General features: G+C 41.5%; 1 protein-coding gene across 1 annotated transcript; it reads right to left on the reverse strand.

Moving 5' to 3' along the window:
- Positions 1 to 1,353: 1,353 nt before the first annotated feature.
- LOC126474969 (uncharacterized) lies at positions 1,354 to 26,775 on the reverse strand. The gene is made up of 3 exons (XM_050102495.1): positions 26,542 to 26,775; positions 1,555 to 1,641; positions 1,354 to 1,476 (listed from the first exon to the last, which is right to left on the reverse strand). The coding sequence occupies exons 1-3, from the start codon at positions 26,638 to 26,640 to the stop codon at positions 1,450 to 1,452; spliced, it is 213 nt and encodes a 70-aa protein (XP_049958452.1). The 5' UTR covers positions 26,641 to 26,775; the 3' UTR covers positions 1,354 to 1,449.
- Between the last annotated feature and the right edge of the window lie 200 nt (positions 26,776 to 26,975).

The following is a 26,975-nucleotide window of genomic DNA, read 5'->3' on the forward strand; positions in this document are numbered from 1 at the left end:
TCTGTAACACTTATTATTTTGTAATCTTTATCTATCTCTAAAATGTACTTTTTGTAGTGGGACCTAAGTTACTGTTTTTGTTTTGTTTTATGTATTCCATAAATTCTGGCCAAAAGCTTGTAAAATTGACACGTTCCATATCCTGCGATAGTGTCACAATATGGATCACCGGAACAAGAGGTAAATAAATAAGTAAATAAACATACACTAAAAGATGTCAGTGCAATCGTACCCTCATTCTATTCTACATGCCTGAGGCGGAGATAGCCTTATCCCTCTCATTCTACATGTCGCACAGCTGAGCGACCCTCTTAACTGCTTCGGCCTTCAACCTATACATGCAATCCTTTTTTCACCTTTTTAACTAAGACAAGTTAATCGATTTTTAAGTTTGAATATAATTGCTAAGAGAAAAATAAGGACTATAATTAAAAAAGGACAAAATAAGCACTTATAAGGAGTTTTATACCACAGTATAAAAATTAAGTACTTTTAAGAACCAACTGATTTTTGTGATGAGTGTTGTAAAATGGTAATTTAACATAGGGCTAGAGAGAGAGAGAGAGAGAGAGAGAGAGAGAGAGAGAGAGAGAGACCATCATTCCACTTGGGACCTGTGGAAGATACATTAGCTTATTTGTTTTAGTTGTAAATATTTGTCATGTAATATTGTTTTTCTGACATGTTCTACATCATGGAGGACCTCCTCACTACAGATCAATTGGAATGACAGTAAATCTAATCTAATCTTAAGCACTTTTAAGAAACGTGTGAACCCTGTCCAATGAAATGATTATCTACAGTACTTCAACACCAATGCTAGCTTACTGAAAAACCTGGATTTTTTTCCATTTCGTTTTTCATATCTCATCCTTGGTGAATGTCATCTGCACTCCTTGCGATACATTCTGAATTATACACACGACATGTTTATGCACATTTAAAGAATTGATAACTTAATTTATCATTAAGAAATTACAATTTGAAAACAGCAGTTTTCATCAGCAAAACCCTAAGAAATAATTATCTTTGCAAAGAAAAAATGAATTGTGTTATATAGAGTGGGCAAGAGGAGAAATCATTCTGGATAGATGGAAAGGTGTCTGATGTTTGGGAGGGAGACACGGTAAGCAGAGAGTATAGGAATGTGGCATAATAGAAATGGGGGAAAGTTGCATGTGGCACAGAACGAAGTGGGGAGGGGGCAGGGGGATATAACAAGAGGCCCATAGGAAGATAGAGGCGGATAGAAGCAGATAGGGGTCAACAGCTAACACAACGAGGTCAAGAGGATTAAAGGATGAAGGACATGTTGGAATGAGAGTTCCCAAATGCGTAATTGAGATAAGCTAGTATGGTTCAAATGTAATTTATTGGTTTTTTTTATAACAAATGTAAATATTTTACAGGTATATACATTTACTAAAAACTACCCTATCAAAAGTTGACTTATTTGTCTGGTATTGCTTCCAGTCCCTGCAAACAAGGAAAGACAGTAAGTATTATAAATGTATTACACAGTTTCATTTATTTCATTTCCAAGAGGCTACTTACCTTTGTTTTATAAGCATCTCCTGTTAGTCTCATATCTCTTGTATACATTAACCTTTCCCACCTGTTTGTTAGGTTACGGCGGTAAGGCTAGAAGAGAAAAATATTCCAGATATATTATGCAAATTTAGAGATGTTTAATAATAGAGCAGACTATTTTTCTTTCTATACTGGCATAATTTACTGATTTAACAATTAAACTTTGTGTGTGTGAAATTATATGAAAAAATTCTGGAATTCAAAGTTTTGTGCCTTGCACTTTAATTCCACTTCATGCCAAAGGTAAAACTTTGACAAACATATTTTAATCTAGTAACTTTCATATCCTGAATAACTCTTAACAACTAATATTTGATGTTGTACACATATAATACTTAAATAAAATAATCTATACTGAACTTATATATCCTTACACACAAAGTTTAGCCATATAGAATGCTTAAAATATACTACTATCTCCCTGGTAATGTATTCATTCATTCATACACTGAATTTCGTTAAGCCCCATCAGGTATGTGGGACAAGTAAAATTATCAGTTAACAAGCAGAAACAGCCACAGCACTTCACTAAACCATACTTACAACAAATCATGACTAGTGCCAATACACTCATACAGATAACACTAATCAACAATGATATCACCGATTATGAGAATGGTGTAATTTTTTTTTTTTTTTTTTTTTTTTTTTTTTTTTCCCAACACATTAATTTCTATCTACAGAAATTCTTAGAACTGCTGTTTTCACATCATTCACAGTCTACCTAGCCAGTTTAGTAACAGGAACCCATTTCTTCTCAGTTTCTTGGCTTCCATGGACTCTACCATGTCCTCTAACATGAACACAGCTCTTGCAGCCTACATGATCCCCTCTGGAACCAAAAACTCCGCAAAAACCCTCTTGACCACCAGTTAGAGCAGTGTCTACCATATTTGGCAGACTCTTCTGTCTGCTGATTTAATGGTTGAAAAATAATTGAAAATGAACAAGGAACTATACATCAGGAATTAGTGAAGCGTAGTGGCAAGAAGAACAGGACTTCTTGTCAGGTCAGTACAGGGTTAACAACACAAAATCAAGTGGGGATAATGTAGTAGTAGGTTCAACAATGTACGAGGGCAGTTCAATAAGTAATGCAACACATTTTTTTTCTGAAACAGTGGTTGTTTTATTCAGCATTGAAATACACCAGGTTATTCCCCAATCTTTTAGCTACACAACACTATTTTTCAACGTAATCTCCATTCAATGCTACGGCCTTACGCCACCTTGAAATGAGGGCCTGTATGCCTGCACGGTACCATTCCACTGGTCGATGTTGGAGCCAACGTCGTACTGCATCAATAACTTCTTCGTCATCCGCGTAGTGCCTCCCACGGATTGCGTCCTTCATTGGGCCAAACATATGGAAATCCGACGGTGCAACATCGGGGCTGTAGGGTGCATGAGGAAGAACAGTCCACTGAAGTTTTGTGAGCTCCTCTCGGGTGCAAAGACTTGTGTGAGGTCTTGCGTTGTCATGAAGAAGGAGAAGTTCGTTCAGATTTTTGTGCCTACGAACACGCTGAAGTCGTTTCTTCAATTTCTGAAGAGTAGCACAATACACTTCAGAGTTGATCGTTTGACCATGGGGAAGGACATCGAACAGAATAACCCCTTCAGCGTCCCAGAAGACTGTAACCATGACTTTACCGGCTGAGGGTATGGCTTTAAACTTTTTCTTGGTAGGGGAGTGGGTGTGGCGCCACTCCATTGATTGCCGCTTTGTTTCAGGTTCGAAGTGATGAACCCATGTTTCATCGCCTGTAACAATCTTTGACAAGAAATCGTCACCCTCAGCCACATGATGAGCAAGCAATTCCGCACAGATGGTTCTCCTTTGCTCTTTATGGTGTTCAGTTAGACAACGAGGGACCCAGCGGGAACAAACTTTTGAATATCCCAACTGGTGAACAATTGTGACAGCACTACCAACAGAGATGTCAAGTTGAGCACCGAGTTGTTTGATGGTGATCCGTCGATCATCTCGAACGAGTGTGTTCGCACGCTCCGCCATTGCAAGAGTCACAGCTGTGCACGGCCGGCCCACACGCGGGAGATCAGACAGTCTTGCTTGACCTTGCGGCGATGATGACACACGCTTTGCCCAACGACTCACCGTGCTTTTGTCCACTGCCAGATCACCGTAGACATTCTGCAAGTTCCTATGAATATCTGAGATGCCCTGGTTTTCAGCCAAAAGACCCTCGATCACTGCCCGTTCCTTGCAACGCACATCCGTTACAGACGCCATTTTAACAGCTCCGTACAGCGCTGCCACCTGTCGGAAGTCAATGAAACTATACGAGACGAAACGGGAATGTTTGAAAATATTCCACAAGAAATTTCCGGTTTTTTCAACCAAAATTGGCCGAGAAAAAAAATGTGTTGCATTACTTATTGAACTGCCCTCGTATAAGAAAGTGGAAATGCGAGTAACTTACAGTGAATAGCACAGCTAATGCATCATTACAGCCAAGGTAGACACAAAGCCAACATTCACCACAGTAGTTACAGTTTACATGCCTACTACATCTGCAGAAGATGTGATTGAAAGAATGTATGATGAGATAAAAGAAATTACTCAAACAGTTCAAGGACATGAAAACTTAATTGTGATGAGGATTGGTGTTCGATAGCAGGTAAAAGATGAGAAGGAAAAATAAAGGAAAACAGGGCCTTTTGCAGAGAAAAGAGAGGAGAAACCGTCTGGCAGTATGTTGTGCCGAGTACTCTTAATTTTTGGTTTAAAAATCATAAGAGTATTGTATACATGGAAGTGACAGACATCGAAAGGTTTCAAATAAATTACCTAATGCAAAGCAAGATTCCAAAACCCAATCTTAGACTGCAGAACGTTTCCAGGGGCAGTTGTGGTCACAGACCATAATTTATTGTTTATGAATTCCAGATTAAAACTGTATAAATTACAGCAAGGTAGGGAATTACTGAGAAGGGCCAGAATAAGTTGAAAGAAGTAGATGTTGCTGTGTGTTTTAAAGGAAGTATTAGGCAAAAATAGACAAACAGGGGTAAGAAACACAACACAAGACAAAAGGATGGCTTTGAGAGATGAAATAGTGAAAGCAGCAGAGGTTCAAATAAGCAAAAAGAGACGACGCTGTAGAAATCCTTGGACAGCACACAAGGTACTGAATCTGACGAAATATGAAGTAAGCAAACTGGAATATAGATGCCTAAATAATGAGATTAATCAATTATTGATAATATAATGTAAATGGACAGATAAAAACATCTACTCACCAAGCAGCGGCAGGGTCACGCGCACACCTGCAAGCCACTTGGAAGTCACCTGACCAAGAGACTCAGAACCAAATAGACCACATACTTTTAGATGCCAGACACAAAAGAGCTACCTAGAATGTAAAATCTCATGAGGTGCGCATATAGGATCAGACCATTACCTTGTGGTGACAACCATACAGGATAGGATAGGAAGCCGTAACAACAGGAGAAGAGAAGCACACCACAAAATAAATGCAGATCTACTGAAGGAGGACCACATTAAAGAAAGATATGCACTTGAAAATGGAAACAAGGTTGCTTCCATAGAAGGAGAAGACGAAGATGATAATGAAAAGTTTTGATCGAAAATCAAGGCAGGTTTAAAAGATGCTGCAAGTGAGGTGCTGAACCCAATGGAGAAAAGGAGGAAGAGCAGAGGATGGTTTAATGATAGGTGCAGAGATGCAGTCACCAAGAGAAAATCAGCAAAACAGTCATGGCTGACAAACGAACACGATGAAAGAACATGGTTGGGATGCACGGAAGCAGCTAGAGAAGCAAGACACGTCTTTCAAACAGAAAAGTGAGAGTTCATAAACAGTAAAATAAAACAGGCAGAAGAAGACAGGACAGTAGGAAATATGAGATACTTTTACAGGACCGTCAGGTTCTTCAAGAAAGGATCCAACCCAAGGATTGATGTGATCAGAGGTCAAGGAGGAAAGATAATCATAGATGAAATGAAAGCTATGGAGGAATGGAAAAACTACTTCGAAAACCTCCTGAATGTGGATGTAAACACCATGAGTGCTACAACAGAAAATGAAGAAGAAGAATCATATAGAGAAAACAGATATACTGTACCTTTGGGGGAGTATGAACTACCAAGCATGGAAGAGGTAAGAGCGACCATAAAACTGCCGAAGAGGAGGAAGACCAGGTATAGATGGCATAACTGCAGAGATGCTGAAGGAGGGAAGAGCTACTCTACAAGTGAGGTTATACCACTTAGTCTGCTAAATTTGGAAGAAGGAAAGGATCCCAGAAGAATGGAAAGAGTCTGTCATCTGTCCTATACTAAAGAAAGGAGACCCAATGAGATGTAGCAACGAGAGGAATCGCACTACTATGTACAGCTAATAAGATCTTGAGCATGTTGTTACTGAAGCGACTAACACCACATGTCGAGGAAGTACTGGGATTCTAACAAGCGTGTTTCAGATAAGGAAAATCAACTGTAGACCATTTACATACAACAGAGCAAGTGCTAGCAAAGAGCTGGGAATTCCGCAAAAATGTTCACTGGACTTCCAAAAAGCATGTGATATTGTGAATAGACAAGCAATATGGCAAGAACTCTAAAGGGCTCAAGTTCCCAGAAAACTCATAAAACTGACACAGATATGCACCCAGGAGACAATATGCATGGTGAAAATAAGTGGAAACATATTAAAGGAGAGGGAGGGAGGGCGAGAGAGAGAGAGAGAGAGAGAGAGAGAGAGAGAGAGAGAGAGAGAGACCTGGTTCAGATAACAAGAACAATAATGGAGAAGGCAATGAGAGCAGGCCTGAAGTTGAATATGGATAAGACAAAATACCTCATAATTAGCAGAGAAAATGGTGACAGACTCCTGAAGGTGGAGGACAAAGTCTTCAGAAGGGTAGAAGACTTTAAATATCTTGGGGCTATACTCAATGAAAGAAACAAGATAGACCAGGAAATTACCACACAAATACAAGCAGGAAATAGGTCAAGGTTAGCTCTGGGAAAGCTGTTAAAGTCCCGGCTTCTACCGATATCCTCAAAGACCAAGATTTACAAGACAATAATACAACCCGTAGTCTTATATGGAGCAGAGACCTGGACCATCACCCAAAAGATGGAAAGAAAACTCCTGACATTTAAGAATCCCTTCCTCAGACATATTTCTGGGCCAGTGAAGGATGGAGATGGATGGAGGAAAAGAAAGAACTGAATTGCAGGAGCTATCCAAGTCAATGGACATTGTGGCAGTGATAAAAAAAAAAAAAAAAAAAAAAAAAAAAAAAAAAAAAAAAAAAAAAAAAAAAAAAGACTGAAGTGACAGGGACATGTAATGCGTTGAGAAGGCCAGACCATGAGGTAGGTAGTGGACGATGACCACAGGGAAGACCACGACTCTGATGGATTGATCAGGTCAGAGAGGATATGAGTACGCTGGGGCTGTCTGAAGAAGAATACATGGACTGAGGATGCTGGAGGAGGCTGATTGCTGAGGCCAAAGACTGACTGGTTTGTGTGGCCAATTACTTCTTTCTGTAAGTAACTACTACTTTCTTCACTCCATTTCAGCCTTCTACATCTTTCATTTTCTGACTTTTCCATTTTTCACCGCCCGTCCCACCAACCTCTGTTACACACAACTCACTTAGCTTTTCACTCTTATTAACTCGTGCACAATGTTTTATTAGTAATCTCTGTCTTGCATATTACCTTGTCTTCCACCTTTAAGCTCACAGGTTTTCAAATCTCGTCTCGTGCAGTCCCCAACAATCAGTCTTTCCTTCTAGTCCCATATGGTAAGTTTCCCCTGACCTGGGGTTCCCCATGATTTTTTTCTAAACTGTACTCCTTTCCCTAAACATCTCCAGCCCTTTTCCTGCACTCCTCCTCCTTCCTCTCAACTCTTCCACCAGAAGAAGGAGCCACTGGCTCCGATAGCTTGTGACACTTAAATCATTTTTTGTGTGTTTTCCCTGCTGCCGCTTGGTGACATTTTTTTATCTGTCCATTTACCTTATATTACAAACAATGAGATTGGTGGGAATAAGCAACTGGCAAAGCAGGAATGGCTATATGAAAAATGCAAGACAGTAGAAGCAGGCAAGACTAGATGAAAGATAGATACCATCTATACGAAAATTTAAGAGACCTTTGGAGGAAAGAGAAGAAGCTGTATGAATATCAAGAGCTCGATGGTAAGCCAGTATTAATTAAAGAAGGGACAGCCAAGAGAAATACACAAAAGGGCTGTTCAAGGAATATTAACCATAAGGCAACATTCTACAAAGGGAAGAGGAAGTGGCTGAAGATGATGTGGGAGTTATGATACTATGAGAAAAATTTCACATGGCTCTGAAAGCCCCAAGTCAAAACAAGGCCCCTGGAGTAAACACCATTCCTTCAGAATTACTGATATGCTTGGCAGAGACAAGACAACAATGACAAAACTGCCTCACTTTGTATGCAAGATACATCAGACATGCAAAATACCCTCAGACTTCAAGAACAGTAATAACTCCTGTTTCAAAGAAGGAGGTACTAACAGCTGTGAATACAGATGAACCATTACTTTAATAAATCAGGGCTGAAAAGTACTGACAGGAATTTTTTACAGAGAAATTAAAATACTGGTAGAAGCCAAGATCAGTTTGGGTTCCAAAGAAATTTAGGAACACACAAAGCAATATTGACCCAAGACTTATAAGATAGGTTCAAGAAAGGCAAACCCATCTTTCTAGCATTTATAGATCCAGAGAAAACTTTCGACAATATTTATTGGAATATACTCTAAAACACTGAAGGTATTTAGATAAAATATAAGAAGTGAAAAGTAATATTCAACTTGTACAGAAACCACACATATGCATATGCAAGGCGAGCATCATTAGTGAAGAGAATGAGACACAGTTGTAGCCAATCCCAAATGTAATTCACACAGTTTCCTTCATTGCTTACTCTGTGTACAAAGGAGAAATTTGGAAAGGGAATTAAAAGTTGATGGAGAAGTAATAAAAACTTTGCATTTTACCGATTTTTTTTAATTCTGTCAGGGCTTGGAAGAGCAGACAATGGAACTGACAGGGTCTTGAAAATGAGTTATAAGATGATTATTAACAAAGTACAACTAGGGTAACAAAATGCAGCTGAATCTGGTGGAGATGTTACAATTAGATACAAAAAGGTGGGGCAAAAAGTAATCTATGAGTTTTTTAATTAGGGCAGCAAACTAAATGACAATGGCCAAAGTGGAGCGGATATTAAATGGAGACTGGCAATAGCATGAAAAGTTTCTGAAAACGAGAAATTTATTAATATCAAATATAAATTTAATAGATAGGAAATCTTGCAGCCTTGTATGAAAGTAAAATATGGGCAATAAACTGTTCAGTCAAGATGACAATAGAACCCTTTGAAATATGGTGCTACAGAAGAATATTGGAACTTAGATGGGTAGACGGAATAACTAATGAGGTGGTGGCTGTTGTTGGTGCCGCTATTCTCAGTCCTAAGATTAGTTTGACACAGCTCTCCACCCTATTATATCCAGTGTAATAATCTCATCTATGAATAACTACTGCAACCTCCATCTATTTGAGGAGGTACTGACCCGAATTACAGAAAAAAGAAATCTGTGGCACAAACTGATTAAATGAAGTAACACATTCTGAAGCAGCAAGGAATCATCAATTGGGCAATGTCAGCCGGGGGGGGGGGGGGGGGGGGGTTAAAAATGTAAAGGGAGACCAAGGCTGTAATAGAATAAGCAGGTTCAATGGATGTAGGTTGCCACAGTTATTCAGAGTTCAAGAGGCTTGCACTGTATAGGCTAGTATGAAGAGTTGCAGCAAACCAGTCTTTAGACTGAAGAACACAGACAGACAGACACTGTAAAACTCTTCATAAGTAACATTCAACTCCAAGTCTAGCTTGCAATGTAATGCAAAATTAAAATACGAGAGGAATTGCATATAAATCTTGATATAATGTGAAAAAAATATATTACACCAGATTTAACTGTAAAAAGTCAGAGTATCAATTAATGTGGACTGCACATCACAGAAAAATATTATTAATACAGCAACACTTAAATTCCTGAGTGGGAAGTGTGCACTGATTGGAATTTACCAACTGTTAAGTTCTAATAAAGAAATTATCTTCCTGGAAGTTTTTGTGTTAACTGGATAAAAGCCTGTGTGAATTCCCAAATATAGTAACAGCAGGGGGACTGTAGAACAGATTTGCTAAAAGTCAGTGGGTACATAATTAAAAAAAACACACAGACTTCAGACAGCATATTAGCTAGAAGTGTATAAAACTGTTTCAAACTTCTTGTACAGCCTTGGAGTTTATTGGTAAATTTAGTAACATTAAAGAAAGGGGTATTTATAAAATGCTTGGAAATGAACAACATAAAGGTAGTACATCACAAATGGGGGAGGATTATTTAGATCCAGAAGTTCACAGACCAACTATAACACTTAAGTGCTAAGAATAGAATTTTAAAATTATTAAATGAAAATAATATGTTACATTGAAATTGGTTTTAAAAGGTGGAGATTTACTTGCTCACCACACAGTTTCATAATACAAGTCACCAGAGTCCTGAAAATTTAAGTGTCTGTGGCATATTTTTTTATGTAAGTCAAAGTCTGTGATTTTTTATGTTATAGTATTACCATATCGAAACTGCAATGTAGTGGCATAACAGAGTAGACAAGCAATACTATAAAATCATTAGTTACAAACAGAAGGCAAATTTTGGAAATGAAACCAATACAATTATACTTTAAGAAGCATTATGAGAGTGGTCTGGTTGGTTTGTGGGATTAAAGGGACCAGACTGCAGCGGTCATCGGTCCCTTGTTCCAAAACTTAAAAACTATCACACAGAGTAAAAAACGGATAATAGAGACAACAGACAACACAGGACAAGAAAAACTCAGACAAAGAAGAGACATAACAAATTAAAATCACATGGAGTGTGGCAGTGGTTGGCCAACCATAGAATAAAAAGGGGAAAGCCAACCACCGAGAACACAATAAAAACTCAGTTTAAAACTGTAGGCCAAAGGCCACAATCAACACAAAACAATAAAATAAAACATAAACACTCATATTAAATGATAAAAACCCCCTGCCCGAATAAAACGTAGAACTAAGCCAGCCATAGCATGGTCATCAGTTAAAAGGGCAGGGAGCGTATCAGGCAGCGCAAATGTCCGCTTGACCATAGCTAAAAGGGGGCAGGCCAACAAAATGTGAACCACTGTCAAAGCCGCCCCGCAGCGACACAGAGGGGGGGGTCCTCCCGACGCAGTAAGTAACAGTGTGTCAGCCGGGAGTGGCCAATGCGGAGCCAACAAAGTACGACTAAGTCCCTGCGGTTGGCTCGCATGGATGACCGCCACACAGTCGTTGTCTCCTTAATGGCACGGAGTTTATTGGGCGTGATCCGATCGCGCCATTCAGCGTCCCAAAGCACAAAAACTTTTCGGCGGAGGACCGCTCGCAAATCAGTCTCTGGGAGGCCAACATCCAGAGATGGTTGCCTGGTGGCCTCTTTCGCCAGGCGGTCAACATGTTCATTGCCCGGGATATCGACATGACCAGGGGTCCACACAAAGACCACAGAGCGGCCGCAACGGGCAAGAGTACGCAGGGACTCCTGGATAGCCATCACCAGATGAGAACGAGGGAAATACTGGTCGAGAGCTCGTAAACCGCTCAGGGAATCGCTACAGATCACGAAGGACTCACCTGAGCAGGAGCAGATATACTCTAGGGCTCGAAAGATGGCAACCAGCTCAGCAGTGTAAACACTGCAGCCAGCCGGCAAGGAACGTTGTTCGGAATGGTCCCCTAGAGTTAGCGCATAACCGACATGACCAGCAACCATTGAACCGTCAGTGTAAACAACGTCAGAGCCCTGATACGTGGCCAGGATGGAATAAAAGCGGCGGCGGAAGGCCTCTGGAGGGACTGAGTCCTTCGGGCCCTGTGCCAAGTCGAGCCAAGGAACACACCATGGGAGTGTACGCAAAGTGGCCCGAAAAGGAGGTGGAACAGTGAAAACCCTAAGCCCGGAGAGAAGCTCTTTGACGTGGACCGCGATCGTACAACCTGACCGGGGCCGACGTTCTGGCAGATGGACGACCGATCGCGGGAACAGTTTGGATGCCCGGGAAAGCTAAAAACATGGGCAGCACAAGCGCCCAGAAAATTTTGGCGCCTGAACCGCAATGGAGGGACACCTGCCTCCACAAGTATGCTGTCCACTAGGCTAGTCCGGAAAGCACTAGTGGCAAGGCGTATTCCGCTGTGTAGGATTGGGTCCAGTACCCACAGCGCAGATGGGGATGCTGAGCCATAAGCCAGGCTCCCATAATCCAGACGAGACTGGATTAATGCCTGGTAGAGCCGTAACAGGGTAGATCGGCCTGCGCCCCAGCGGGTGTGGCTCAAGCATCTCAGAGCATTTAGATGCCGCCAACACGCCTGTTTAAGCTGCCGAATATGAGGCAGCCAAGTCAGCCGGGCATCAAAAACTGCACCCAAAAACCTGTGGGTCTCCACCACAGCAAAGAGTTCGTCGGCAAGATAAAGCCGCGGCTCAGGATGGACTGTTCGGCGACGGCAGAAATGCATAACGCGGGTCTTGGCAGCCAAAAACTGAAAACCATGCGCTACAACCCAAGACTGCGCCTTGCGGATAGCGCCCTGTAGCTGACGTTCAACCAGTAGAGCGGTAGTAAAGGCAGAAGTCGTCAGCATACAGGGAAGCGGAGACAGAATTTCCCACCGCCGCAGCGAGCCTGTTTATTGCGACTAAAAACAGGCAGACACTGAGGACAGATCCCTGTGGTACCCCGTTCTCCTGGACTCGGGAGGAACTATGGGAGGCCGCAACTTGCACGCTGAAGGTACCATACGACAGAAAATTTCGGATGAAGATCGGCAGAGGGCCCCGAAGACCCCATCCATGAAGCGTAGAAAGTATGTGATGACGCCATGTCGTATCAACGCCTTCCGCACGTCGAAAAAGACAGCGACCAGGTGCTGACGGCGGGCAAAGGCAGTACGGATGGCCGACTCCAGACTCGGCAGATTGTCTGTGGCGGAGCGGCCTTTACAGAACCCACCCTGAGACGGAGCCAGAAGACCCCGAGACTCCAGTACCCAATTCAAGCGCCGGCTCACCATCCGTTCGAGAAGCTTGCAAAGAACGTTGGTGAGGCTAATGGGGCGGTAGCTGTCCACCTGGGAAGGGCTCTTGCCCGGTTTCAAAACGGGGATGACAATGCTTTCCCGCCACTGTGACGGAAACTCACCCTCGACCCAGAGACGGCTGTAAAGGTCGAGGAGGCGTCGCTTGCAGTCCACTGAAAGGTGTTTCAGCATCTGACAGTGGATGCGATCTGGCCCAGGAGCAGTATCAGGGCAAGCGGCAAGGGCACTGTGAAATTCCCACTCACTGAATGGAGCATTGTAGGATTCAGAATGGTGGGTGCGAAAAGAAAGGCTCCGATGTTCCATCCGCTCTTTAATGGAGCGGAAGGCCAGGGGGTAATTGGAAGAAGCGGAACTAGAGCAAAAAGCTCTGCCAAGCGGTTGGCAATTTCGTCGGAGTCTGTACAAACTGCTCCATTCAGTGAGAGCGCAGGGATGCTGACAGAGGTCCGATAGCCATAGAGGCGTCGGATCTTGGCCCAGACCTGCGATGGAGAGACATGGAGGCCAATGGTGGACACATACCACTCCCAGCACTCCTGCTTGCTTTGGCGGATAAGGCGGCGGGCCCGCGCACGCAGACGTTTGAAGGTAATGAGGTGTTCAATGCAGGGATGTCGCTTGTGACGCTGGAGCGCCCGCCGGCCATCTTTAATCGCTTCAGCGATCTCAGGCGACCACCAAGGCACAGTCTGCCGCCGAGGGGACCCAGAAGAACTGGGAATGGAAGATTCAGTGGCAGTAACGATGCCCGTGGTGACTGATTGAACCACCGCATCAATGCCATCATTAGAGAGAGGCTCAATAGCGGCAATGGAGGAAAACAAGTCCCAGTCAGCCTTATTCATTGCCCACCTGCAAGGGTGCCCAGAAGACTGACGCTGTGGCAGTGACAAAGATCGGAAAGTGGTCACTACCACACAAGTCGTTATGCACTCTCCATTGGACAGATGGTAAGAGGCTACGGCTGCAGATCGAAAGGTCAATGGCAGAGTACGTGCCATGCGCCGCACTGAAGTGTGTGAAGGAACCATCATTTAACAGCGAAAGATCGAGCTGTGCCAATAAATGCTCAATGGTGGCGCCTCGACCTGTCACCACAGACTCACCCCACAGAGGGTTATGGGGGTTGAAGTCGCCCAGTAATAAGAAAGGTGGCGGCAATTGGGCTATCAGCGCAGCCAGGACATGTTGCGCGACATCACCATCCAGTGGAAGGTAAAGACTGCAGACGGTAACAGCCTGTGGCGTCCACACCCAAACAGCGACAGCCTCTAAAGCTGTTTGTAGAGGGATAGACTCACTGTGAAGAGAGTTAAGGACATATATGCAGACGCCACCAGACACCCTTTCATAAGCTGCCCGGTTCTTATAATAACCCCGATAGCCACGGAGGGCAGGGGTTCGCATTGCTGGAAACCAAGTTTCCTGAAGAGCAATGCAGAAGAAAGGGTGAAGGCTGATAAGCTGTCGGAGCTCAGCTAGATGGTGGAAGAAACCGCTGCAGTTCCACTGGAGGATGGAATTGTCCATGGCTGAGAAAGGCGTGACGGGACTGGGAAGGCAGATTACGCCTCTGGATCACCTGCTGCCTCCGATGGAGCACCCGTGCAAGTGCTATCCACTGCGTCTGAGGGACCGGCGAGATCGAGGTCCTCAGCGGACGCAAGAATCTCCACCGCATCCTCAGACGCAGAGCTTGTAGGTAGCTGTGGAGTAGGTGACACTGCAGGTGTCTTGGTCTTACGGGTCTTCAATGCCGTTTTCTCTCACTGTTCCTTTGGTTGTCGTCGTTGAGAGAGCTTATTGGAGTCAGTCTCCAGGACTGAAGATGATCGCGAAGCTCGACGACCAGCGACCTGTGGCTTCTTCAGCCACTGGCTGGTGTCTGCTGTGCCGCTGGTAGGAACCTGGGAAGGGAGTGACCCAAGGGATCCCTTCCGAGCGAGAGAAGCTGAAGAAGACTTACGCTTCTCCGGCTTAGAAGTGGGGACTGGTGTCCCCGGTGGTTCAGTGGGTGCTGCTCCCGAGGTAGATGGTGTGGGAGCAACAGTGAGAGAAGGGGCCCCCATCATCAAGGGGGCAGGTGAGGTCCTCTGACTCTGAGAGCTGACTATTTGTCGTGCAGCTAAAGGAGCTGCAGCAGGAGTGACAGTTGAGGCATAAGATGCCATCACGCGCACGGGATGTAGCCGTTCAAATTTCCGCTTAGCCTCAGTGTAAGTCAGTCGGTCCAGGGTCTTATATTCCATGATTTTGCATTCTTTCCGTAAGATCCTGCAGTCTGGCGAGCAAGGCGAATGAGGCTCTCCACAGTTGACACAGATGGGAGGCGGAGCACATGGAGTATCGGGATGAGATGGGCGTCCGCAATCTCGACATGTGAGGCTGGAAGTGCAGCGGGAAGACACATGGCCGAACTTCCAGCACTTAAAGCACTGCATCGGGGGAGGGATATAGGGCTTGACGTCACAATGGTAGACCATCACCTTCACCTTCTCCGGTAATGTATCACCCTCGAAGGCCAAGATGAAGGCACCGGTAGCAACCTGATTGTCCCTTGGACCCCGATGAACGCGCCGGACAAAATTAACACCTCTACGCTCTAAGTTGGCGCGCAGCTCATCATCAGACTGCAAAAGTAGGTCCCTATGGAAAATAACACCCTGGACCATATTTAAACTCTTATGTGGTGTGATGGTAACGTTAACATCCCCCAACTTGTCACAAGCAAGTAACCTGCGTGACTGGGCGGACGATGCCGTTTTTATCAAAACTGACCCAGAGCGCATTTTGGACAAGCCCTCCACCTCCCCAAACTTGTTCTCTAAATGCTCTACAAAGAACTGAGGCTTCACGGAGACATAGGATTCCCCATCAGCTCTGGTACAGACGAGATACCGGGGCGAATACATGTCACTGTCATTCACTGCCTTTCGTTCCTCCCATGGTGTGGCCAGGGATGGGAACGGTTTGCGGTCATAAACGTTACCTTTAAAATGAGCCCTCGAATGCTTAGAGACTGCTGGCGGCCGGCCACCAGCAAGAGATGATGTGCCACGCTTCATTGCGTGTCATCCACCCTGATGCCACCTACTCCGACCAAGGGCCCTCCCCAGGGGCGCCACCCAGCCACAGCAAGGGCCACCTGGCAGGATGGCCAATGCGAGGAGTCCTGATGCCCCAGGGAGATGGGCATCTACTCCTTGGCATACATGGGGAGTAAACGGCGCAGGCATCAGTAGAGCGATCCCTGTGTTGTCAGGGGGCTACAACCAACAGGGTACATGGCGGCCCCACCACAACGGACTGGCTACCGTGCTGGATCTTAGGTGCAAAAATGTACGAGGTGGTTGTCGCAGCGAAAAACAACACTACACAGTGCAGTGTGGAAATTGCACCCATGGATGTATCCTCGCCCAAGAGATGGAAAACAAGCTGGACACCATTGCAACGACGAGAAAGCCAGCTAAAGGTCTCAATGCACGACAGATACAGTGCACCATGTCAGGTGCCCTTCCCCAATTGGCTCGCTCTTCGGAACAATTTAGAAAGATGGAGGTCAAACCCGAGAGGGGACCATCACAGAAGGCCGAAACATTTGAGACTCCTTTTAGTCGCCTCTTACGACAGGCAGGAATACCGCGGGCCTATTCTAACCCCCGAACCCGCAGGGGGGCTGAGGGTGGTCTGAAAAGTTCTCGGAATCACCACGGTAGGTCAGCGCTAGCGAAACGAGTCGTTCACGTGATATTCATTGGACTGTTGACTGTAAAAATGTGCCACGTCAGTGCTCTTGGAAGAGAGCTGTGGCGGTAACATGGCTCTGTTGTTGTTTCACAAGGTGATTTCTAAAGATTGAAAAAAAATTGAGATTCGAGCATAAACTTTGTAAAGAAAGGTATGAAAGCATAGGACATTCATGTCGATTTCCAGAATACACTGGGGGACTCTGCTCCTTCATATTCAACTGTAGCCAAGTGGACAAATGAATTTAAATTTGGTCGGGAGAGCCGCACAGTGGTCGGCCAAGATATGTCACTACTCCAGAAATCACTGCAAAAGTGTACAAAATGGTCATGGAGGATCACCAATTTAAAGTGCGTGAAATTGTTCATGCTTTCCAGATGTGGTGGTGGTGGGTAGTGTTTAACGTCTCGTTGACAACGAGGTCATTAGAGACGGAGCGCAAGCTCGGGTTAGGGAAGGATTGGGAAGGAAATCGACCGTGCCCTTTCAAAGGAACCATCCCGGCATTTGCCTGAAACGATTTAGGGAAATCACGGAAAACGTAAATCAGGATGGCTGGAGACTGGATTGAACCGTCGTCCTACCGAGTGCGAGTCGAGTTTTCCAGATGTCATCTGAAAGGGTATGTCACATTTTAGCTAAAGAATTAGAAATGAAAAAATTGTCTGCAAGATGGGTGCCGCGAGTCTTTGTGTGTGCCAGCACACTTTTGCTGTCACCATGGCAAAATTACACTGACCAAGGTATGGACTGTTGTAACACCCGCCTTATTCACCTGATGTGGCTCCATCAGACTTCCATCTCTTCCCAAAACTGAAATTTTTTCTTGGTGGACGAAGATTTACTTCAAACGAAGAATTGATAGCCAGAGTTGACAACTATTTTGCAGGCCTCGAGGAAACTCATTTTCAAAATGGGATCAAGGCACTGGAACATCATTGGATCAAGTGCATTAATCTACAAGGAGACTACAATGAAAAATTAAAAGAAAGTTTCAGCGATGTAAGAACTTTTTTTCTATTCCGTTCCAAGAACTTTTCAAACCACCTTCGTACTAAGATTTTTGGGAGAAAATATCCTGTGTAACCAAGAATTCAATATTACAACCACTACTCTCTATACTTTATGTAAATGAATTGTCAAATGTCATCACTTACAAGGTGTTTGTGTATGATGATGACAAAGTAGGAAAGGCCTAGAAAGTAGAGCTTCTGAGGATATTTCAAAGAGGAAATAAAAAGCGTGAACTGAACATCCTATTTGTGAACTGCCTGTTGGTTTCTGTGTCAGGTTCTTCGGTTGACATTTATTTAGCGATTTTCCTGATGCTTCACCAGCTTGAGTCGCTGGCATTGTCAAAAATTCTCTCTTCATTGCTGGTGAAATTTGACAATGCCACCCACTCATGCTAGTGAAACATTGGAAAACTGTTAAACACGTCAGCTGAAGAAAATGACATGGAAGATAACAGACAACGTGTCAACAAGTGGCCACAAAAGCCTCCACAATTTTGAAGCTATTCATAAATGGAAATGAAAATACTTACACAAAATCCCAAACTAATGACAAATTTTGTTAACATTGGGAATAGGCTTACATATGTAGAAAAGAATCTAGTGTAGCCAGCTCCTGGAATTGGGGGTACACATTAACAAAAAGGGTAGTCCACAAGCAAAAGGCACTAAAGAAAAAATATAAACATACACTGACAAAAAAAATTGCAACACCAAAAAGTAATTAATGCAGAGTAATGAAATTTTGGGAATACATTTATCTAGGTAGCATATTTAGGTGAATAACATTGCAAGATCACAAGTTGATTGAAGCTACTGCAAACGTGAAATGTTCGTACATTAATAACTGTTTTAACATCCAGAGTGTTGAAGGCAAGCATGTACGCATTGTCTTGTACAAGTGTTGGATGTTAGTTTGTGGGGTGAAGTTCCATGCCTATTGTACCTGGTCAGTCAATACATGCACAGTTAATGCTGGATGTGGATGATGCTGGACTAGTCACCCAATGCTGTCCCTTATGTGCCCGATTGGAAAAAGATCTGATGAGTGAGCAGGCCGCCAACATGTTGACACACTGTACAGCATGTTGGTTTGGAACATGCTGTACATCGACAAGGGTTATCCTGTTGGAAAACACTCCACGGAATGCTGTTCAAGAATGTCAGCAAAACAGATCAAATCACCAGACTGACAAACAAATTTGGAGTCAGGGTGTGTGGGATAAACACAAATGTTCCTACTGGTATATGATGTTGCACCGCATTTCCAGGTGTGTTAAATACACAGACAAGTAGATTGCAGGCCCTTATCTGCCCCCCTCCTAACCAACACATGGCCATCACTGGCACCAAGCAAGAACCAGCTTTCGTTGGAAAACACAACAGACCTCCATCCTGGCCTCTAATGAGCTCGTGACAGAAGTCGCAAATGGCGGTAGTTTGGGGTCAGTGGAACGTGCACTACAAGGCACTAGCCCTCAGAGCTGTCCTTGAAGTGACTGATTTGTAACAGTTTGTTAGGACACTGTGGTGCCATTGCTGCTCAAATTGCTGCTTCAGATACAGTCTGATGCGCAGGAGCCATATGCCGAACACAATGTCTTCCCTCTCAGTAGTGCCACGTGGTCATCCAGAGCTTGGTCTTCTTTCAGCACCATCACTGCAGCAATCATGTCCAGTGGCTACATTCGTGTCAAGTTTTTCTGCAATATTGCAGAAGGTACATACAAACTCTTTAACACTATTACACAATCTCATTCAACTCAATGAGGTCTTGATAACTGTGTCTTTGTTGCCTTAAAGGAATTGTTGGCTAACAACAACTCAACTCACCATGCCCAGTCTCACCAGTTACTAATGTTCATGACCATTACAGCATGTATTTAAAGCAAACCTGCACTACTCTTGCCACTTCTATGCGACTGGCATGAAATTTAAACAGACACTCAAGCATTTTCTTGTCCACCATCTCAGATTCGAATAAAACTTATCTGTTTTGTTTTCCCTAATGATATAAGCAACTATATCAAAATACAATATTCAGCATTTAACAATGTAAAATCCAGGATGGAATGTAACAATACACGAGAAGGAAAGTTGCAACTCACCACATAGATGCTGAGTCGTGATAGGCACAACAAAAAGATTCACACAATTACAGCTTTCGGCCATTAATGCCTTTGTCAGCACCAGGCCCCCCCCCCCCCCCCCCCCACACACACTATTGTCTATTACACAAAATACCCTAAATTAAAAAATGACCAGTCAAACTTACCTCCAAATTTTGGTATTCAAATTTTCAAAAATCCACTTTTTAGGCCCAAAAATAACAAACAAGGAGTGATTTATGCGAGTACTTCTTTTCTATAGTTAGATGTCATACACTACTAGCCTCGTATAGAGCAAGAACACTTACAAATGTTTCCTTAATTTTTTATGAATTTTTGAAATTTGAAAATTTCCTTTTTTTGTAAAGTTTGGGGTTAGTTATCTCACGTGGGACTGAATACAAAAATATGATTTTTGCACAGTTTGTACACCTAGATGATAGCAATGTACAGTAAAAATTTCAACATTGATATCTGATTGTAACAAAGATATGAATTTTTCAAAATGAGGACAATTCACATTACTCTACAACTGATCTTATGGCTGATGCCTATTCGTGTGCGATATTGGCGGGATATAATCAATTGTTATTGAACGTACTGAATTGTATCCAAAAGTGGAAACATCATTGAATTTAACATTTATATTATTTTGACATACTTAAAATAAATATTTTCAATTAAGATCCTTCGAGATGCGACTGTTCATAAACTTGGTGGAGGATGTTAAGAACACTTATTTCTTCAGACAGCTTCTGTGATATAGAATAAGACCTCCCAGTTGCTGCGGTAAGTTCAAGCACTGAAAGTTTTCATTAGTATCCAAACTTTGTCACTGGTACATTTCTTGAATGATGACCTTGGGCCAGAAGGGTGGTAAAATGCACAAAAACATCATTGTTTTCCAAACTTATTCTTTCAACCTCTGCAAGCCACCACTGTCCATCATACACACATGCCACTATGTCATTCAACGTTAAAGACAGATTTAATTTTACTGACAATGATCCTCATAAATTTCGGTTTCTGATGTTACATAGCATCGAACTAAGTTTTCTGCAACGCCAAGGCATTTGTGGAAATGCCTTGTTCCTTTTATTGCTATACAGTTCACAAATCCGGTTTTAAGTGTTGTTTTCATATGCAGAACCACTTCTTTCTTGATCAGAAAATAGGTAATGCCTCTAATATTATCCTTGCAAAAAAACATACATGTCCTGTACTGCGAGAATTTGGTCCGTGGTTAGTCTTTGTAGGCTGGCTTTACTTACTTCACATTTTGTTGTACTTCCTACTCCATCACATGCATTTTTACCATGGCAAGATGCAAAAAAAGTGTCATTTGGCCTCCAACCCAAAATCTACTATGTGGTAGCACAGATTTGAAAAAATTCCTTTTGTTCTTGTACTTACTATCACTTCCATATGAAAAGTATATCAACTTCTCAATCTTAGGAAAATTTTCTTTTGCATAATTTGTTACATACTTCTGAAACACATGTAAAGCCAAACTGTTGTGCTCCAAGTAGTCAGTCAGAATGCAAATTGAAGAACTGCAAACTTCATCTTTCTCATTTTTAAAGTAGAGAATAAATGGATGCACTGTTGCCTGGTCACTGAGCCAGTGGTACCCTTGCATTGCATTGCACCCTGAATCACAAATGTAAAATTTTCTGCAAAAACAGCTAGGACTGTGCATTCAGTTTCATGAAGTTGTGCTTTTTTTGTCCCTCAAAAATGTACTTTGGATTTTAGAAACATAGTGTGACTTTTGAGTTTTTGTAAGTTATCTATTAAAGATTCCAAGTACTCTTCCTGAGATTTAACCACTGCTATTATTTCTGCCCTGTCAGTTGTGACCCACTGTTTGAAGGTAATACTGTCTGGCATTTACTCAACATATTCGTGAAACAATTCAATAACGGTTTCCTTACCAGGATATTTATTACACAAACTCATCATGCAGTGATAACTGTTAGTGTCACAGACCATTAAATCCAGTAACTGACTGCAGTTAAGGTCATTGAGTTTAGCACCCACAATCATCAGTTTGACATTTTGACGATATAAACAAACACACGGAGTGTGTCCCTGAGGATCCAGTCAAAATACACCACATAGGGCAGAGGTCACAAAATTTGACCTTCCAAATTTGCATTCAGGATGAAAACTTTTGGAAGCTACATAAAGTTCATTTAAATTTGACAGTGGTAGTCATTTCTGCTTTGTTACTTTGACTCCATTTATAACAACTCTTTTGCTATCTTTGCAACCTGGTCACATTCTACTGTTTTCATCATCTTCAAAAACCTGCTGGATCTTTTTAATTGTTTCTTCACTTATACCTACTCCTTTTCTAAAACTGGAAGAATGCCTTGCTCTTTCACTAATTTTCCGGTTAGTTTAACCAAATGATGAGAAACATTGAATTCAGGAACTATTTTTTCTCTTGACCATGAATCAGGGAACAAACTTAAAACTTTAACTTTTACCTCTTTAGATGCCACTGAACATTTAGTTTTTGATTTCTCTATTAAGCTCAAATATTCAGTGTCAGATGATGCTGGTGGTAGGTTTTCCTCCTCTTTAGAAATAATGTTGGTATCTGTATTATTAAAGCACGATTCCAAGTCTTCTCATTTTGTCTGAAATTTGTTGTACCTTATTTTCAATAGGTGCTTTTCTTTCTCTGATACTTAATTTTATTATTTTCAAAGCAGGAGATATGTCTAACTTAGAACAAGCAAAATCCAATGTTCTAACATCTTCCTCATTACAAATATAAATGTCATTAACAAGGTGACATGATTCTGGTTCCAAATTCACAACAAATATTATTGAGTAACAATTTGGACACAGGGAATTTCCAGGAATCACATTACATTTCACTTGTGAAGCTGTTTCACCCTCATAACAAGCAAAAATGCCCTGAAACCTTTAGTAATATGCTTTTTATGAACTTTAAGTGTATCACAGCACTTTCTTCCAAAAATGTGGTTTTACTTCAGAATATATTTCTTCTCACGATATTCACACACTGATGTTACAGAAGAACTTACTTGAAATTTAAACAAAGTTTGTCTAACTTCATCAAAGTCATTGATATTTTTCAAGTTTTTTCAAACTGAACCATAAACTGTTTTGTGATACACTTCACTTGCTATCTGTCCAACAGAGCACTGTTCATCCATGTTATTGCATTCCAGTTAATCTTTCAAAGTTAATTACAAATTACACACAGAACAAAGCACATAACACATTCTACACTCTCAATGAAGTGTGTACATCCACTCTAACAGAGGTTTCAGAACAGACTGACTACAACAATGCCACTACCAGCAATAATGTACTACTTTATTGACAATAAGCCTAAACGTAAATGGGCATTTTTATTACCATAAACAAAAGCAAAAGCTCCTATTATTTAATATTGCATTATTAAAAATAAACAAACAAAATGAATATTGGGTGATAGTGTTAACTAAATATATGACAAACTTTATTACAACGAAACAATAAACCATTTATGTAGGCAACAGCCATAAGATCAGTTGTAATGTGAATTATTTCCTCATTTTCAAAAATTCACATTTTTGTTCACAGTCAGGTATCAATGTTGAAATTTTTACAGTATGTTGCTATCATTTAGGTGTACAAACTGTGCAAAAATCATTTTTAGATTCAGTCCCACCTGAGATAACTAACCTCAAACTTTACAAAAAATGAAAATTTTCAAATTTCAATAATTCATAAAAAAACTAAGGAAACATCTGTAAGTGTTCTTGCTCTATATAAGGCTAGTAGTGTATGACATCTAACTATAGGAAAAAATAGACTCTCATAAATCACTCCTTGTTTGTTATTTATGGGCCTAAAAAGTGGATTTTTGAAAATTTGAATACCAAACTTTGGAGGTCATTTTGACTGGTTATTTTGGAATTTAGGGTATTTTGTATAATAGACAATGTTGTAGAGGACACTTTTCTAAAAACAATCATGTCATTTGCAATGTTGTAACTTAACCCAGTGCAGAGATATTCAAATTTTCGCTAATGCCTCCGGACAGAAAAATCGTCGTGTGCCTACAAATAAAAATGGCCACCATCCAGTAAAGGTGCAAGATAAATTATTTTAAAAAACTGTTTTAGCTTCTCAAATATAGGGCACTCACACATAAAAAATTAAAATATCTAAAAATGGTCAAGCAACCATCACTGGTCCAGTTCATATGGATTGACCCTGTAAGAACACGACCAGAATGAGAGGATTTATCAGTGCCACCACACAAAGGACCATTTACAAAATCCAGATTGCTGTAATGGTCTGCAGGGTGGCCTTCTGAAACAGCACGTTGCTTTTGCGCCAGGACAGGAAGTAATGCTGCAAAGTGTAGAACTCTTACCAATTGTTATCTGTACCCATTGTTATTTAAAAGTAGAAATATTTGTTCATTTATTGTATATAATGATTTAAACATCATTTGACCAATGTCAACTGTAATAATTTCAAGCCCTTGTTTGCTAACTTGGCACTGTACGAGCATGTAGAGGGGTAGCGTTTTTACTGCAATTTGCTGCTCTATTACTCTCAATGTATTTGAGTCTCAGTCATAATTTTTTTGTGAGATATTCCCATGAGAATAAAGAACATTCTGTAAAATTTTCACTTGTTTTCATTCAGTCCCTTTTTAGACATTGACCTGCGAAAAATGACGTTAAAAGGGTTTTGGCCATTTTTGAAAAGCTCTAGAAAATACAGGAGTGCATTCTCAGGACTGCAACTTTTACTGCAGGTAGTTATTTAAGTACACAACACAGAAATAACATTATTAGTGAGTCTCTCTTCCTTCATGAAAATTGAAGGCCTTAAAAAGTGAAGATTGATAAATTTTTTCAGGGTCTTTACAGAAAGAGTTTGAGTGACTCTTGCACAATGGGGAAAAAAATTGCCTGAAGTTCATTTCATGCTGAGCACACTGGTTTTTGAATTATTTTGATATCTTCCGCAACCGTCGATTTCCACAAAAATTTGCCCAACCGCCATTGTATAAATTGCTGCCAGAAAAAAACTATGACTTATAAAAATTTTTAAAACAGTTTTTTGTGAATGCCTGCCTATATGGAACTCATGATAAAAAAAAAAATCAAGAAAATCAAAAACGTTGAGCAACAAATTTTATTCATACTGGGTGATATTAAATGGATTGACCCCATTACCTTATACTAATTTACGCACTCTTAAGGACCTTTCCCATCATTCAACTGGCCTGAATCACAAGATATTTCCCTAGTTCCCACTCCTCACAAACTTGCTGTTGTTGGACATCCTAAATCAACTCTAAGAACTTATCAGTTTTCAGAGTAGTAGGCCTATATGCTCTCTATTCAGAAAATTAAAGTTTATAATATAAATTGTGTGTACTGTATGTAGCCATGTTTAAAAAATTGAATTAACTTGAGCTTTTTTTTTAAATACTGTTGGCTGAGACCATTTCTACTTCAATCACTCAAAATTTCAAATGGGTTAAAAGTATATAATTCAAGGCCCTTGAACTTTCAATGTTTTATTTTAGGTTCTCAAGAAATATTGGGTAGAAAAATGGAAGGTGGGTTATTATATCTTTCCATTTGTGTGATGTTCTATGTAATGGTGAATAATGTTATTTTACAAACCAAAGTACAAAAATTATAATAAAAGAACAGTCAAATGAAAAGGAGACAGATGGGAAAATAACAAACAATTTATTATTTCAAAATTGACTGCCTTAACTGCTAATACATTTATCCCACTGTGAGACCAGTTGGCCAATGCCTTCATGGAACAATATTTGCAGTTGGCTATGAAACCATGATTGCACACAGATAGGCACCTCTTCGCCCACAGAAAATCTACAGCCACCAATTTCTTTCTTCAGGGGTCCAAAAGATAAGGAATTAGTATTGGAATAGAAGGGGGCTGTATGAGGGATATCTAAAGGTTTCCCGGAGGAACTTCTGCAGCATAATTAAAACAACCTCAACAACATGCTTACAGACATTATCCTGCAACAGAGTGATGCCATCTATCATCCAGCTGCTCATTGACTTTCTGGAACAGCGCCACAATTCATGCATAGTGGTACATGGACATGTTGCAAAAACTGAAACCCACCGTACAGTCCAAATGCGGAGGAATGTTGACAGGTAGCATCATTCCGTTGCATGATAATTCCTGCCTCAAGTTGCCAAGGTTGTTTTGACTATTTCATATAAGTTTTGGTGGAAAGCCCTCACACATCCTTTATCCACTCCCCATCTCTCTCCATACATTTGCAACCCTAAAGAAAGACATTCGCGGTTGTCGATTTGTTTGAACGAGTACAATTATGGCAAAATATATTGGGGCAACACGAAATTTGACATAATTGGATGATAAATAAATAAGAGCTGATGGGTGAGTTTGCCTAGATGACTTGACAAGGAATGACCCATACAAGCAAATTAAATCGAAGGAATACTTGCAGCAAAACTCTTAATGTAAACGTAATATTAAAATTGGAATGACAGTAACAGCACTTTTAAGGTGTATATGTACGGGACGTGATAATGCAATTTATGTATTAGAAACGAATCGCACAAAACTGTGGGCGTGCTACAATATTAACCAACGAAATAAGTGAATGTTGCGCGATATCCACAATGTTGTGACTTTCATTTACATTTATGAAACTGTTCTACCATGCAGCGACGAAAGACCCATTTAACATAATTTGGGTATGTGTTACCTTTAAATCAGTATTTGTTATTAAAATACCAACATATTGCACCCCTTAAAAACCAAATACAATTAGGTGCACGAAACTTACATTTCCCGATATGCCTTTCTGAACATAGTACATGGCAACTGTAGGAACAGTCATAGCACCCACAATTATGGCAAAAGAAGGTATTATTTCGTACCACATCTCCACAACACTACTTATTTACCCTACTGAGTTCCAAGACACAATTCTCCCTCACACGATTCCACAGCCGACTATGGACTAACGTATCCCCCCTTGGTCGAGCCACAGTCTAACCCTAACGTAACAGTCGCGACACTTCGCCTCGATTTTGTTGCCTACAGCGCCAGCAGCGCCCCAAGCGGCTGGTAGGTTGAACTGTGAGTTCGGCGCGATCGTGAATGCGAATAGTGATTGATTATTTTGATTTATACAATGGTTTATACCATCGGGAGCGTTTGTAGCGCAATAAATTGCAGTAACAACAGGAAGAAGACACCACAGCTGTCTCTTTTTAG

Source organism: Schistocerca serialis, chromosome 4 (genome assembly GCF_023864345.2).
Source record: "Schistocerca serialis cubense isolate TAMUIC-IGC-003099 chromosome 4, iqSchSeri2.2, whole genome shotgun sequence".
Classification (NCBI taxonomy): domain Eukaryota; kingdom Metazoa; phylum Arthropoda; class Insecta; order Orthoptera; family Acrididae; genus Schistocerca; species Schistocerca serialis.

Coding starts and splice junctions, on each gene's coding strand:
- LOC126474969 (XM_050102495.1), bottom strand. CDS start 26,640: ATGTGGTACGAAATAATACCTTCTTTTGCCATAATTGTGGGTGCTATG. Junction 1,642..26,541: donor AGAAAGGCATATCGGGAAAT/GTAAGTTTCGTG, acceptor TTTCTCTTCTAG/CCTTACCGCCGTAACCTAAC. Junction 1,477..1,554: donor GAGATGCTTATAAAACAAAG/GTAAGTAGCCTC, acceptor CCTTGTTTGCAG/GGACTGGAAGCAATACCAGA.